Below are 16,729 nucleotides of genomic sequence, written 5' to 3'. Positions count from 1 at the left end.
TTAACATAGCTTCCAGGAGAATCTGTTCCGCAACCATTCCACACATAGAAGTGACCGGCCTTAGATTCCCCAAGTCTTCATTTCCCCAGTTCTCACTGGGGACTTCACCTGACAGCTGTGACTTCTCAAATATGATGAAGACTTGCTTCACAACCACATAAGATAGTTCTTTCAGGAACTGAGATGTGTGTCTGTATGGGAACTGCTGAATCACAGCCTGAACCTCTGATTGACCACCTGAGGTGAGCAATGAGTCAGCTCTGGAAGCACAGGTGAAAGCAATTCTCCTTCCTAGACCCCATTTAAGAGCTGACTACCACAGAGGAAGGAACTCTTTTGGAGATTGCTCCTCTTGGAGTATTCTCAATGATCCCAGGACAAGGGTAAGCTTTCCATCCATTCTTCTTTAATGTGATAACCTGTTTAGCCTAACTTTCCTGTATATTTCTTAATTATAACATCCATGTATTCATTGATTATACAGTGTTGTAAGGATCCATAGGCTTATACACATTTGCATTCAACAGGTTGTTTCAGACTTGCTCTTTGTTTACAGTGGCCTGCAGTAAATTGCAATCACCAAGTGTTTATTGGTCTGATCCCTGATTTTTTTATTTTTTACTCACAAGCTCTCAACCTGATTATGACTATTTCTCAGAGGCAGCACCCTCTGATCTCCTCTGAACAGCTTGTAGACCTTAACTGTCATGCTCCAGTTGTGCAATTCATAACTGCTATCATAAAAATGTGATGGTAAATCACAGTGTTCTAACTTCAGCTTATGCTCATGCTGCATGCATCGCTGTTGAGGCACTTCAGCTAGTCTATCAGCCTTGCTACCATCTTCAAAGTTCCCAAGTTTTGTTCCCAACAGATTTATCCCAATTCCTCTGGGACAAATCTGAGATCTTTCCCTACTGCTTCCTAAAGTGACAGTATTTCCCAGCATTTCTCAGCTCTTCTCAGTCATATAGATGTCCATTACGAAAAATGCAAAGCTTTAATATTCAAGTATATATATTACATTTTCTCATACAATTAAGCTTTACTGGTAATTGCTGATACAGTAATGTTGTTTGAAGGTGAAATCTACTTTGAACAACTACATTTGGAACAGCAGTTTCAGCGTGTGTTTATTCAGTACTCGCTCCTATAGAAGTCAGATGTATATACTGCATATCCAAATAGTCCTAATGAGCGTCTATTCAAAAGACATAGGACAAGATATTTACAGAGTACCATGGTTCTTAGCTCTAATTAAATATTTCTCTTGCCCACGCTGTTTAAATACTAGAAGTTACTCTCTCATCCTTACAAATCTGAATAAATTTTTAATATTAAAAAGAATATTCCGTGAGAAACAGGTATTTTTCTGATCTTCCCTTTATGTATTACAGTTTTGAAACTTAAATGCAAAAAAAAAAGTGTTCTTACTGAAGCATCTAGAAGACTGCAACTTTTTAACTTCAGGAACTCATCTGATGTAAAGCTCCACAAAATATTTAACAAAAAGTTTACCTGGGTGATTTCCAAATTGAATTTGGATTTCAAATGTGCTGCTCTTTCTGCTTCAATGCTTTCTTCCAATTGCTTTATTTTGTCTGTTGCTGCCTAGAAGTACATTTTGAAGAAATTTAAGTTCAGACAGATAGTAAACATGACATAAAGATTCTTCTTACGACTCAGTATTTTAGGATTCCATATACCAACCCAGTATATCTGACTTGCACAGGAAACTATGATTATCCATGATCTAAGAAACACATATCAAAATAATTTTTACTGAGCTAAAATATTACATTATTCTATTCTGTTAAGTAGATTGATTTAGCATTATGTTATCACTGCATTGTTTTAGAACTAAAAAAACTCTGGCTGGAATCAGAAAGTGAAAAGACTGAGCTTAAATATTCTACTGATTACCATACTATTTGCTTTTACCAAGGCTGTAACCTGAGGCAACACAACTCCATCCTACATTTTCCAAAAAACAATGAAATAACAATAGAGTATCTATAAATTCAGTAATGAGATGACAAAGTATTCAGAAGATTGAGAATTCCATAAACACATAATGTTTTTAGCATGTAATTTCCAAATAAAGTGCCAAGAATACATTGCTTTGCAGGCCTAAATCAGTGAGATTCACTATGCTAAAGATCTTTAAAAATAATGTTTCAAAGAGCTAACACAGTATTTGTATTGACTTCTAACTATTCTGCTGGTTTTGTCTAGAAAATGTCAGGATGTGTACGATATTTTAACAAATATCCTGACTAATCAAATCAGTCACATTTCATTACAGAACAGAGTATCTGTATATGCAAGCACAGTTTAAGCAACATGGGATTGTCTGAATGTGACTGTTGAACCTCTGTTGTCCATTCTTCCAGCATTTACAGAATGCAAATGACTATGCTAGAAATCTGTCTGAAATCTGGATTGGCCACAAATGTTCAAAAGATAGGCTATTTCCTTACTTAGTTTTTTTGGGAGCAGCAGGGTTTTTTCGGTTCATTGTTGCTGTTATTTAAGGGATTCAACTTAAAAAAGTCTTCCAAATTACATTAAACACAAAAGCAATAACTAGACACATACATCCAGATAAAAGCCTGGACACTGAATTTCATCTGAAAAAATGCTTTTAGCTAAAGCAGTAAGTAAAGATCTGATATAATGCAAACTCTTGTGAATGTAACTACCCTGTTTTATACTACTGAAATATTTTCACTTTGATGGATGATAGAATTGATAAAAAAAATTGATGAGAAAAAAACAATCTAAATTTCAGCATTTCAATTTAAATTAGGGATACCAAGAAAAATGAATTAATATCAGAAAGTTTAACATAATCAATGAGACTGCATCTTGATTGCAAACATTTAAGAGAAGAAACTTTAACAGATATTAGAACAAAGGTTCTTGATAATAAATGTAATGTTGTATAATTTCTCACATGCACAACCAAAAAAAGGAAAAATGTTCAATACAGATGTTTGTCAGAGGCATACCAAAGAGAAAAGTAGAAAAAGCACAGAGCTTACCAAACCTACTCCATAGTAAGATATGTCAGAAGGCCTGAACTTTTTCTTTTCACAGAAGTTCTATGATTAACATATTTAAGGAAAAAAAAAATCCTGCACAAACTCTCCTCCTATACTTCTGTATTTCTAAAACTATCCTCAAAATTTTAAGTCTTGATTTAGCCTTAAAAGTCTTATTCCTTCCAAACATCAGCTTTAATGCAAAATTAACAAACTATCACCTGGATCAGTTTGTAACTACCTCCTTAGCATACTTCAACAGGTCAACAGCTGCCAACAGGATGGTTTTACAAATGCCCTGCCAGCCTAGTAAAAGTAGTCCATGAACAAAAAATGTTATTAAGATAGATTTCATGGTTTTTTGTAGTAGTTAGCTTTAATACACCTCTATTTACTCTTGATTAGAAGAGTAAAGGGAAAAGTGAAGAAGGTATTTATCACAAGTTTTACATTTAAAAATACAACAGCTAAAAAAAAAAAAACATGAAAATTTCAACAGGAACATCTCGCAATATAGACTCAAGTGCAAAAATTACCTTCCATCTTTCGCTACCTTGTACAAACATCTGTTTTTATACCAAACACTAGAATGAAAAAATTGAAAAAAGTGACTGCAAGGTTTTAATTACTTACTAATTCATAAGCTCATTTGACTACTAATGTCAGATTTTCTGAGAACCAGTCAAACTGAGAACTCTGTTCTCTGCCTTTATCTCATTCTCCCTTTGAATGAAGCAAGAAAATAATTTTCTGTTTGTTAAAAGGCACCGCAATCGTTAATTTATTTCTGCAAATGAGTACCCTGGGGAACAAAGAGACAGTCCCAATAATAAAAAAATAAAAATAGAATAAGTAACAGCTTGATTGAGGGTACCTGAAAGAATGAAAAAATGTACCAATCTAATTCTCCAAAACTTCTCCAAAATAGATTACATATGTAGTTCTTAATACAGAACTTGAAAACTAGAGCACATATAAAGCTGACATGATGGACGCTTAATTGCAAGGGCAAAAGGCATGGTCCAGAGGAAACTTAAACTGTCAGAAATACAGAAATTCATTTCTAAAAAATTCTGAAACAATGAGTAAGAAGCGCCAACACATCACTCTTTTACTGTCTGAGAGTAGTTCCATTTAAAAAGACACATTTACAGATCTGCTTCAGTTGTCACAAGCTACTGAAGAACTAACCTGTAGAACTAGCATGCCTACAAACAGGAAGAACTGGGAAAACTAGTATTTGACTTGCGAGGTTAGGAACCTCAAATTCTCTTCTTGTTTTTGAAGTTCATCTTCTGTTTGACTTTTTAGACTCATAGCAGTAACTTCTTACAACTTCAATTTTTAAAACCTTGTTTAAATTAGCTTGCTGAAACTGCAGAAAACACAGACCTAGAGAGAAAACGAGTATTTACTTTCAACATCAGTCACTGTCAGGGACCAGGCAAAAACTACTTTCTTAGACTGCTAGTAGGCAAAGACGGTATTTGAACTACATTCTCTTCATGTCTTGAAAAATTCGTCAAGTAGACTTCAATCTTAGTTTACTAGTATAAGCAACTCTCTTGCAAAAAATAATTTCAGAAATTTAAGGGCTTCCAGAAAAAATACACCAGTAAACTGGGGAAGTAATGAAGATGTCATCCAGTTTCTGGTACAAAAATTAATATTCTGTTTCCAGCGTTCTTTGATTTGGTTAATGCAGCTTCTGGTTCACCATATGGGCCTGATGGAAAGTGTGCCTGCCTGTGCAAGGGGGTTGCAATGAGATAATTTTCAGGGTTCCTTCTCACCCAAACCATTCAATGAAATAACTACTGTGGAGTGTTGAAAGGAGAGCTACAAAGATGGCGGAGGATCTTGAGAGCAAGATGTATGAGGAGCAGCCAAGATCCCTTGGTTCAGCCTAGAGAAGAAGAGACTAAGTGGGAACCTCATCACAGCCTACAGCTCCTTACAAGGGGAGGGGAAGGGCAGTGCTGACCTCTGCTTTCTGGTGAGAGACAGGATGTGAGGGAGCAGCACGGAGCTGTGTCAGAGAAGGGTCAGGTTGGGAGTTAGGCAAAGGTTCTTCACTAAGACAAGTAGTCAGGCACTGAAATAGGCTTCCCAGAACAGCAGCCACAGCAACGAGCCTGATGGAGTTCAAGAAACTTCTGGAAAATGCTCTCAGATGTAGGGTTTGTTTTCTTAGGTAGTTCTGTGTTAAGCCAAGATTTGGACTTGATGATCGCTGTGGGTCCCTTCCAACTTGGGATATCGATTCCATATATTTAGTAAATTTAAACAAGTGAGATGTCAGTAAATCAGAAGAAAATTTGTGGGAAAACCAAAAACTGCAGGAGGTAGTTAATCAGAAATTAGCATATAAGCCTGGCTAAACAACAGAAAGATTCATCAAATGTCACGTTTCAGTTAGAATACTATCTGGGATTGCTGTTTATCTAAATATACATCAGCCACGGAAATTGAACTTGGATTCCAAACTGAGACTAAAGAGGAAAAAAAATTCAAAAAAACCTCAAACACTTCATATAAATTTGTGTCTATTTTCCTACTGATGTCTCAAACAGGCTCTGCTAATCCTTATAAGCACTTCACTCCATAGTGCATACTGTTGTCATACCATAGCAGAGATAATGATCTACTGTACATTCTGTGGGAGAAAGAAATGTCAGGGATGAGTCTAATCTGTAACACTACATTAAAAACTCCGGAACGTGAACTGGGATGAGAAGAGGAGTTCCACATACCTTTCTGACAGACAGAAAGATGCAAACCTCATTTGAATTATGCAAAAGATAACAGCCAGTCTCCCTTTGTGTTCAAAAACTTTACACAATGCCTGTATACAAAGGAGATACATGAAAACAAATTCTAGAGAAAGCTTATGGATCTCAGATATCCAGATTACATTTTTTTCAGTTGAACGTTAAGCAGGAATATTTTCCATTTTAGCATGGACTATTTCTTTTTATTAATGTATCGCTAGGACGGATTGAAATAAGTGGGTTCTCCGGTGAAGCTTTTTTTCTTATGCAGCAGTGGTAACATGGTTATTCAGCAATATTCAATAGTGACAGAGCTCACCAATGACATTCATGTTCACCTGACATGCAGCAGATCTGAAGACAGACAAGTACAGTACTACACTGAACTCACAGAATTTCCAGCTTCCTCAAATACTAAAGCTGAACAAACGTAAGTCTCAATTTAAAGAACACGGATCTCTTGTCTATTTTCATGACAGCACAGATAGAATTGTGTCTTTTGAGAAAATGACTAAAGAAAAATGGCTAAGGAAACTTCTGTGCAGGCTTTAACTTATAGGCAACCACGCTGTACGATTAGACTAAGCCCTTACTATTCAGACACTTTTTCCATTATCCTTTTATATGTAAATGCTAATGAGGAGACATTTTCCATATGCTAACAGTTTGCAGTACCATTTTTCAAAGTGTCTGTGTGGCTTCCATGTTTCTCAGTTCCTCATCCTTACTGTAAGTACTGCAGTATGCATGAAACTGAATTACTCCTTCAGAATATACTGCCCAATATCCTGTATGTGTGCAATGCCACAGTTACTTAATTGAATCCTCTGACATTTGCACTCAGATTAAAAACTTCAGCAAACGATGAAGAGGAAAAAAAAGTACATTTCCAATAGTTACTGACTTCAGATGTGGTAGTGTAAGCCCATTTTTCCTCCTCTACTTCTATTTTGATAACTTCTACAAGATTTTTAGGGTACGAAGATTATTAGGATATTTACACATCTCTATGGCTTTAAGTACACAGCCCCTTACATGCAATGCTCAACCATGATATAGTTTTCAGGGAAGAGAATATACATCAGATCAGAATCATCACTCCATTTGTGTGCTTCCACATTCAGATTAAGATGTCACTTTTCCCAACTTAAAAGCATTTCCAAACAAATCCTAATTCAAATTAAGAAGTCAGGTCTAAGCACATCTTTGGGAAATATGCTGACCAGTTCCATCTACTGTTATAAATACTGGTCCTCTTGATCATGGTAAGGTGGAGCCATCTCCTGTCCAGATAATAAACAACTTATTATTAACTATAAAAGTACTTAACTACAAGTAATTCTTAACCACTAAGGTGAATGTTCTTTCAGCTTTACAGAATGCAGTCTACACTATCAGTATTTCCTATAATGAAGTCCTATAAATGAAGAGTAACATATCTAATTGACAAGAGTCAATTAGACACCTGTGTAACACTGATGTGGGGGCTACAAAATAATCCATATGCTTGTCTCTAGGAAAAAAAGTCAAAACCAATAGAACTGTTAAACAGCTACAGCTCGGTTGCCTTTAGATAAAGTGCAAACCTACCCCAATCTGCAACTGATTTGCAATTGGCAAACTCATCTTAATTGCTCTCCTTCCTACAGTACTTTGAGGGGAAAAGGGTATCTCTTCTGAGTCTTATTCTCCATAGTTCATAAAATGCTTAAAAGCCCAGTCATCAACACTGTCACTTTATACATGCACAGACAAGATTTAAATATGACTTGTTACTAAATCCTAATAAGGTCTACAAAATATTCAGCTTTGGTCTGACAGTGAGTGAAGAGTGACAAGTCTTCAACCTTTGCTTAAATAACACAATAAAATGTTTTTGATAATGAGGAAGGTCCTCTGTAAAGTGCATTACATTAGTAAGCATGTCACTGAAATAACCTAAACTTTGGAGCCACTAAATTGCAGTGCTTGAAGGGCATATAAGACAGCTAAAATAGCTCAAATTCCTAGATATGAGCTGTGAGGATGTGCAGGTGAGTGTAGAGACACTGTGAAGTCGAGGCTTCAATACGAGTGAGCCATGAAGGAGAGTGCAGGCAGAGAAAACAAAAAGGACTTCAAATTTTAAGCAGTGGCACTGTTAACCTGCTGTGGAAAGTGTCCTTTCTCATACTGTTTGAAGCTTTATCAACTCTTTACTGTGAGACCTATATAACTTACCCAACACTGCAATTCAGTTAGTTTTGTCTGTTTACAATTTTGCTTTTATCTGAGATTCAGTTTCTCAATTCACTAACTTGAATACAGTAAGAAATTTAGTACATTCAAACTTTATTATTATGTGTACTTTATTATTACATATACTTACACTTTCTGTAAATACAAAGGTGGACCATCACTAAACAAGTTTTCTTCCCAGTCATTTTCCCATTATAGCAGCATTACAAAGTAATGCAAGACTGCATGTTCAGCAGTGTACTGAAAGGTCTATATAGTTAAAGGAGGGGAACATAGAAAGACCTTCTGAAAGCTAAGGAATTGTTCTTAAAACGGCAATACACTCAAAGTATCAGAAATAAAATGAACCCAGTTATGGGACATTTTTCAAGACTCAAGAGAAAGGCTTTAAAACCTTGACAGATCCTGAGCTCCAACGTTCTGGGAGTTGGCAACCTCAAAAACATAAAACAGAAAATAGAGGATCACCACATTTCCATGAACAAGACAGAGTTTGAAATTTATGAAATAATAATTCTGTTTTTCATGATAAAAATCCACATTCCCCTCTCATTCCTTGTTCATCAAACAGCTTTCCTGGCAGTTTTTTCACAGCCAGACACATTACAAGAAACACTGTTTTTATATACAAACTGCTCTATATTTCCCAAGAAATCATTCTTCTAGAGTAGAGGAGCAAAGGGCAAAAATAAAAGACTCAGGTTCCAGAAAATTAACATTCATGAATAGTAGGATCTTGATGAGTTCAGTACAAATACATCAAGAATTTGACTAGTGAATCCTGGGCTAAAGAGACAGAACAATAACAAGGTTTCAACTTCAGTTTTTTTTTCTGGTAGAGTATGTGTTCAGAAGGAGCCCAGGCTCATGCAGTAATACACCACATTTGGTACTGCTGCAAGCTAGAACAGCTGTCTTGCAACAGAATAATGGTAATTTTCCACAGACTAATCATTCACATCAATTCTTACTCCAGAAACTAGAAATATACTCCGGAAACTAGAAATGTGTTCATTCAAATCATGTTCAGAATAATAATTGAGGCAGAATACCTGAGTAATATTAAAAAAAAAAAAAAAAGGAGGGGGAGAAGGTTAAGAATTTTCTCCTTCTTTCTTTCTATTACAATGTAATAGATATAATCTTCTCTAAGAGTGTCAGAGACTTTTAAATTTTTCACTTCATTCATTACAGCAAAAAGTATTTTTTCATGGACTTCTCTCTTATGTCCAGTAGAGGGTAGTAAACAGCTTTGCAAACTCTGAGAAACTTCATCCTGACTGCAAGTGAAGAGGCAGCGTACTGCAAAAAATAAAAGGATTACCTTTTAATTGGAACAACCCTATTCTCCACACAAACCACCCTAAGATTATCAATGTCATCAAAAAACTATAGTATGCATTTCCTATTTAATGCCCACTTATATAATAAGGTAGCCTGCATAGGTATATAAATAGTGATAACTTCTGAGACCATTTTCCCATTTAAGGAAAATTTTAAAAAGCAATCCATAACATGAAGACAGATAAACAAATACAGGACTACTACATGAAAAAAAAAAAAACCTGTTTTCTGTTTGAGGTGTACTACTTCAAGGCTTCTGAATGAAATCCACCTCAAATATCAACATTATAGGTAAAAATAACATCAATAATTTAATCACAGCTTTAAATATAGGTTGGTTATCAGAACATTAACAGAAATACCTGTATTTCTAATAGGCAATACTTATTCCCATACAGTGAGGAGTTTAAAATTGACACAGGACCATGTGAAAGTATTACAGAACTCTAAGGAAACTTAAACATCTTGGCACATAGTGAGAACTACTGCTTAGACTTTACTGCCCTTCTTTAATGTCTCTTCCACAATACACAGGAAGAAAGTGGCAACTGAGAGTATGATGTACAGAAGCTATCATGGTACCAAGGCAGCTGCTTACAGTAGAGAGGAAGAAATTCTATACACAGCAATGAGCTTAAATCTCAACAATCTCCAGGTTTCACAGAAGCACCTAAGGCTATGTGGGAATGCAGCATGCCCTTGTAAAAGGCTATGGCCCTTTCCTTACACCAATTAGGAGGGAAACCAGTGCTCGTTTCCCCGTCCTTTATCAAACAGATCTGTCCTTGAATATCTCTGCATTACTTCCTTCACAATTTCCAAGGAGAAAGCTCTAGTAGCCACACTAAGTTGAAGATGAGCATATCTGGCCTTTTTTGTTGAGGTCCCTCCACTCTGCTTCTTCAGGAAGGAAAGATAATATCTCAACCTGATTGAGTTCCAAAATGCAAGGGAATAAGTAGAACGACAGATGTATAAATCAAAGAAAGGCTCTGAACAAGAAAGGCTGCAATTCAGACTTCAAGCTCTGTTAATACTAAACTGCTTCCCAGTATGCTTAATTTTTTGAGGACAGGAACATGGCTGATACACCAACTTAAAATAGGTTTTATCAGATAATCAATCAATTCAGAAATTTTGAATTGGTAGCATTTCATGATCACAGAAGAGGCAGAACAAACTTCTCAACAAACAGGGATGCAGGTATTTTGTACAGCACAGATAATGTTGCTGTCTCAAACCCTAGAGCTTGAGTCCACCACCCAGTGTGAAGCCTCCAGGTAGCAGTAAGCTAAATAAGATAACCAATAAACAGAAAACATCTAGTGCTTCTACTTCTTAAAGCACAAAGGTGTTTTGTTTGGTTTTTCCGAGAGATTCTTATTAATCTAATTTTAAGCACAGAATGGTAAGTTCTTTCTCACATCTACACCTTTGAAATTTAGTTTTATGATGGTGAGATGCAAGCTGACCAGAGCATATGCACTGCAGTTTAATTTACTTTTCACTATTCTTATACACACGGACTTGTGCTCATTTGATTAAACTCTCCTATGCAAGAGCATTTATCACATACCTTCCTTCCTTCATCGTTGCTTAAACACCTACACTTGAAAGTACCACAAGAATACTTTCTCTGTAGCGTAGATTGTTTTCTCACTAGATTATAAAGAGATCAATACATTGATTCTAATAAAACTTAAGCCATAATTAAGTTATCTTAGCTGATTTTGGTTAATAGATAGCATTCCATGATAAAACCACCTCCAGCACACAGTTAAATATCTGAGGAACTGAGCACATCCTTTATAAATTTACAGATGGTAAATACACCCAATTAAATTACTTAAAGAGAGAAACCATTGCCTGCCTTATTCTTCCTTTCAGCTCGTGATTTTTATGTTAATACCATATGTCCTTCAGTTACACCAAAAAGCAGCCTTCATGAAAGCCCTCTGAAGCAAAAATCTTTGTTTTAAAAAGCCTATTCAAATTTCATAGTACTTTCCTACCTGAAGGCAATTCTGTCTAGGCCAATATATGCACCTTGCAGTACCTAACAATAGATTTCCTATAGATCTCTGAGGGTACAAATGTCTACTTTGTTCATCAATAATCAGTGCTTTTAGTTGACGAGCTTTGATGTTCCCTGCAGTAATTTTCTTTTCTACTCCATCTTTACTGCAGTGCTCTAACTTTCTAGCAACCAATTCTCTAAATATTTTCTTTGCTTTTAAGGAGAAAAACAAGAACAAACACAACTAAAAACTGTTCACATTATTCTTAAGGACTCCTAATGTTCCAGAAGTGCTAATTTATGACTAATTTTCTAAAATTAGTCATAGAAAAGGTCTAAAACTATCTCTGGTAGGAAACTTACATCGTAAAGAGTCATCTGGTTTCTATGCTTTTTAGCAGTAACAAATCCTTTGTCAAGAATCTCTTGGTTCAGATCACACATTCAGACAGCAGTTACTATAAAACTTAGATGAACAAAATAATGAAACTTTGGAGAAAATTGCAAATAGCATTTTAGTAAAAGAAATACATTTAGAAGACACTAGTTTGAAAAGCTTAAGGTTTCTCAGTAACAGGTATCACTTAACACACAAACTAAAACTACCTTTAGCATTTAAGCACAGATAGGAGTGCTGTAAAACACCACTGTGATCTGCTGTTATGTTATTTTCTCTACCTAGTACACCATCTGGCACCTTTCTCAGCTATAGTATATTTTCCATTTCAAGTTTACTTATTCTAAAAACTTGTGCAAAAAAAATAAGAAACCCTAAGCAAAAAAGAACAGAGGATTTAAAAAAAAAGACATTACATGGTTAGAGAGAATGCAAAGGGAAGAAAGGTTTCCTGATCTCAGCCTTATTTTCATGCTCATTTAACCTTTTTTCCATCTGCTCCTCAAACGTCAGTCTCAAGTGAGAAACACATAGCAAGTGGCATTGGTCTATTCAGTCTGCTCTGCAAAATGGATGTTCAACATTTTGTCAATTCTGTGAACAGAAATCACCAGAAAACTGAGAGGTTTCATCCCTCAAAAACAAAATTGCTCAGAGCTTCAGTGTTTCTTGAGAGGAATAGCAGTAAGCAAAAAGCATTACTTCAAGTTCTTTTTTAAGCAGCTCCTCTTGTTCAGCACTGTGTTCAAGCTTGTGTACATGACGAGTAAGCATTTCTGAACAGTCACGATGTTCCAGCTCCATATCTTTCATCTTCTTACTTAAGTTTTGCAGTGCGCTATTCTGCTTCTAGATAATAAAAAAAAGAAAAAAAAGAAAAAGAAGAGAGAATGAAATAATGCTTTTATTAAAGTATTATAATAATAATGAAGAGTTTAAAAAAGGAAAACTCTGGGGACAGAGACTGAATTACCATTTATTAAAATCCAACCTGTCAACTGAGTCACTTGCCCAAGAGCATATAAGTTCGTCATTCACCACCAGGCAAAATGCTGATTCAAAAATCAGCATAAGTATGACCTTCTGCGCTCAAAGTAAAAACAAAGACAATTCCCCACAGGAAACTTTAAATAGTAAAGGGCTACTCTTCCAACCTCTTCTACCATCCTCCCAAATGTCAGTGGTGGAAGGAAAGCATGCAATTGTACTGGACAAAAGGTACATAGGGACAGGAAGTTTTATTTTGCTTTGGTTTTAATTAGTAGAACTTGAAATCAAATCAGACATCTTTAGAATTGGTTACTTCCATAAACTTAAAATGTTCATTTTTGCTAATATTACAAAGACATTTGTCCAGAAATTGAATTACTTTAAACAATTATGTATGGGATCTACAAAGTAGCTCTCAATAAAGATGCAGTTCCCCATTCAAATTTCTGCATTCCGTAGACGAGAGAAGGTACGGAGTGGGATAATTAATAGCACGGCTGGACTCCACAACTGCATGGAGTCAGTGCTACCTAATCCACTTCTGCAACACAGCTGGCTGGGAGAAAAGTAGTCAAATAATGAACTCCTAGTAGTCTAACACATACTTAAGCTAGAGATCACAGAAGTCTCAGAATTAATAGCTTTAGTCTAGTGAACAGGAATAAGCTTTCTCATAGCCAGGATCAGGAAGAAGCTATAAATCCAGTGATTTAGTTGGAGAACCTTTGGAGACCTAATTTGTTAAAATGGCTTTCTGTGCAAAACACAGAAAGACTCCATTAAGTCTTCTTGCTCATTTAATCCTATTCAATATCATGGCAAGAGACGTTTTGTGAAAATAAACCAGATCTATTCAGTTGGTCTGCACACTCTGCTATTATTTCTACATCACATATTCTTGTTCCGAGAAATTACTAATCATAAAGCATATCCCTAGCATGGAGAAAGAGAAGGACAAAATGAATTATTCATGTAGAATGATTTTTTTGAAGAATGAAGTCTGACGGAACCACATTTACACCTGAAGACCAAATAAATACAAGTTGTTTCCAAAGTCTAGAAAAAGATTTCAGATGTTCCCCTGAACTGAAGGTAGAAAGTTTTGATCATTCAAACATGACAGTAAGGAAACCATGGCCACTCTAGGATGCTAAGTATTACGAACTGCTAATTAAAAGTAAGTTTATTTTGCCTCTTTGTTCATGTGCAGGCACTATCATTTGACTTTTTTTTGCATCCCCTGAAAAAACAACAAGAAACATCTGCGTAAAACATGAATTAAGAATGGAAACCTAGAGTAAATACAGTGCTGCAAATAACAGCTCTGGAAATGTCTTCTCCCACCTGTATCAGGACTCCCACTACAGAGCAAAAAAGAAAAGTTTAATACACAATTACTCATACTCTCTCCACAGTGAAAAGACAAATATCTGTATCTCTTCGGTACACCTTTGAGATGTTAACAGAAATAAGCCAGGAAAAATATGAATTAAATAAGCAATATATCATTTATATGTAGTGGAAAAATACTGTGTCAAGATTTAAAAATATTTCATACTGGAAATGTAGTTGACATCAGTCTACAACTAACAGTAATACATCAAGCTAGCTATACAAGTCAGTATGAGTTGTAGGATGTCATAACCTTAAAAAAACATTTTAGAGATTTTTTGACTTCTCCTAAGTATGAAACTGTACCACATTAGCCCAAAAGTCACCTGCCCTTAGAAACTACAAGGAGAAATATTTGACTATGTTAAAAATATACACATATGCTCACATAGCATGTACAAACTATGCACACACATATAAACATCGCTGACTATTTTTTAATGTCTGTATAAATAATGCGATTACACAAGTAATTTAAGAAAAAAATGGAGTGTTTCTGGAAAATAATATTATCTTCTGGCTAACCACAAGGTGATGCTATTGCACCTATTATTAAACTCCAAATCTTTCTCACCTTATGAAGCAGATGGGCTGTAAAGTATAATAAACAGACACATCAAAGAGCCTGTTACAAATCAGACAGGATTACTTTCCCTCCAGTCAGTGTAACCTTTATGAATTTCAGCAAAGCTTTTGATACTGCATCTCACGGTATCCTTCAGGACAAAATGTCTAGCATACAGCTAAAGATAAATGTAATCCATGGCTGAACAAGCAGTTGATGTGTCAGGCTCACAGTTATAGTGAATGGGTGATTGGCCTTCAAGCTGGTGGCCAGTAACTAGTGGGGTTCTGCACGGCTCCATTTTGGGGTCTGTTCTCTTAGATCTTTTCTTAAATGACTTGGATGTAGGAGCTGAAGGTATATTATGCTAAGTAAGCTCGCAGATGACTCCAGATTAGGAAGCAATGTTGACTCTTGAGTAGAAAGGCCTTGCAGAGAAATCTTGACAACTTTGAAGGCTAACAATCACCAATCACATGGAATCCAACAAGAATAAGTGCTAGACTCTGCATATGAAATAGGACAACCCTGAATTTATGTACAGTCTAGGTAACAAGAAGCTGAGGAGCAGCTCCATGGAAAGGGATCTGGGGGCTCTGGTTGACAGCAAGTTGAAGATGAGTCAGCAGTGATTCCCAGCAGCCATTCCTGTACCTTAGGGTGCATCATACCCAGCACTGACTGAGGGAAGAGACTTCTCTGTGGTGATGCAGCCTCATCTCAAGCACTGAGTGCAGTTTATAGAGCACCACAACATAAGAAAGACATTAAGTCTTTATAAGAGAGTATGTAAAGGAAGGAAACAATGCCATCATACATATGGTTTGAATATGGGGTAGAGGCAGGAGTTGGGACTCAGTGATCCCTGTGAGTGCCTTCTAATCCACTGGAGATGTATCTCAATAGGTTAAGCTGACTTCATCTTCATGCCTCAGGATTTCCACAGCCAACTTCAGAATCACACTTTATTAGGTACAGCTTTTCCAAGAAGGATTGGCATGCATACTTACAATCTCTTTAATCTGTGTAAAGTAAGACCAAAAGTAAACAAAATCACACAGTGCTGTGATCTTCCTCCACAACCAGGTCTCTCAAGTGTTAACACAGCAATACAGTGTCTCACGGTTTTAAGACTTTTGTTATTGGTATTCCACATCATAACATCATGTAGTGCACTGGGAGTTAAAGAGTTAATGCTCCAGTTCTATGGATTGATAGTTCTGAGTACCTGGTTCTCAGAGGAGAACAACAACTACATATCCCAGAAGACTTTCACTGTTCCATTTCTGTTTTCTATTTAGTAGGAAAGATAAAACGGCTTACAAATCACAAGACTGCCCCTTCTTTCAGTGCTCATCTCTGCAGTGTGTGCTCCCTACCCATCTCGTCTTCATTATTACAGTAAGACCTTCCACTTTTGGACACTCTCATTTTATTTGATTTACACAATTCCAATTATATTGTAATATATTGTGTTATCATGCATTCTGCCATCATATTTAGTAAATTAGTTTTCTCCCTTAGCTCATTGCTGCTGTTTTGTTTTCAGGGCCATCTCCATACCTTTTAACCTCCACCCCTGTCTCGGGGTGGGGGGGTTGTGGGTCCCTCCACCCCATTAGTCACAGAACCAGCTCAAAACTGGTTCAAACAGCCAAACTGTTGACACAGTGCAACTCCTGTAAGCACAGGAACAAATACAACCACACTACTTGATTTCAGGTCTAATTGCACCTTTCTTACTACATTGTGTTTTCAAAGGATTGAAAAGAAAGTTTACAGTACTCTGGAATAGATGTAATTCAGCAATTCTCTCCGCTTTTATTTTTTTTAATAGATGTAAAAAAATATATTTTTTTATTGAATCTGATAAACAGCATCATAATGTAGCATAAGAGGTAACTTTGTTGTCAGAACATAGCTTCCAAGCTGCCAAGCAAGGGTTGTTTAGTGTCACTGGGAGGACTGTTT

General features: G+C 36.2%; 1 protein-coding gene across 11 annotated transcripts in view; it reads right to left on the bottom strand.

Annotated features, from left to right (window-relative positions):
- The window catches only part of CCDC171 (coiled-coil domain containing 171), a 190,195-nt gene that overhangs the window by 159,658 nt on the left and 13,808 nt on the right, over nt 1-16,729 (bottom strand). For all 11 annotated transcript variants that reach the window (XR_014880683.1, XR_014880684.1, XM_085214404.1 and 8 more), the window contains 2 exons: nt 12,514-12,660; nt 1,519-1,611 (listed from right to left, as the gene is read on the bottom strand). Coding sequence is in view for 9 of the 11 variants with exons in the window: in XM_085214404.1 (XP_085070530.1) it covers nt 1,519-1,611; nt 12,514-12,660 (240 nt within the window). In the remaining 2 variants the exon portion in view is untranslated. The remainder of the gene's footprint in view (nt 1-1,518; nt 1,612-12,513; nt 12,661-16,729) is intronic.

This window comes from Meleagris gallopavo, chromosome Z (genome assembly GCF_905368555.1).
Source record: "Meleagris gallopavo chromosome Z, MGAL_WU_HG_1.1, whole genome shotgun sequence".
Taxonomy (NCBI): Eukaryota; Metazoa; Chordata; class Aves; order Galliformes; family Phasianidae; genus Meleagris; species Meleagris gallopavo.
The sequence above is the reverse complement of the archived record's forward strand: the minus strand, read 5'-3'. Positions and strand labels throughout refer to the sequence as shown.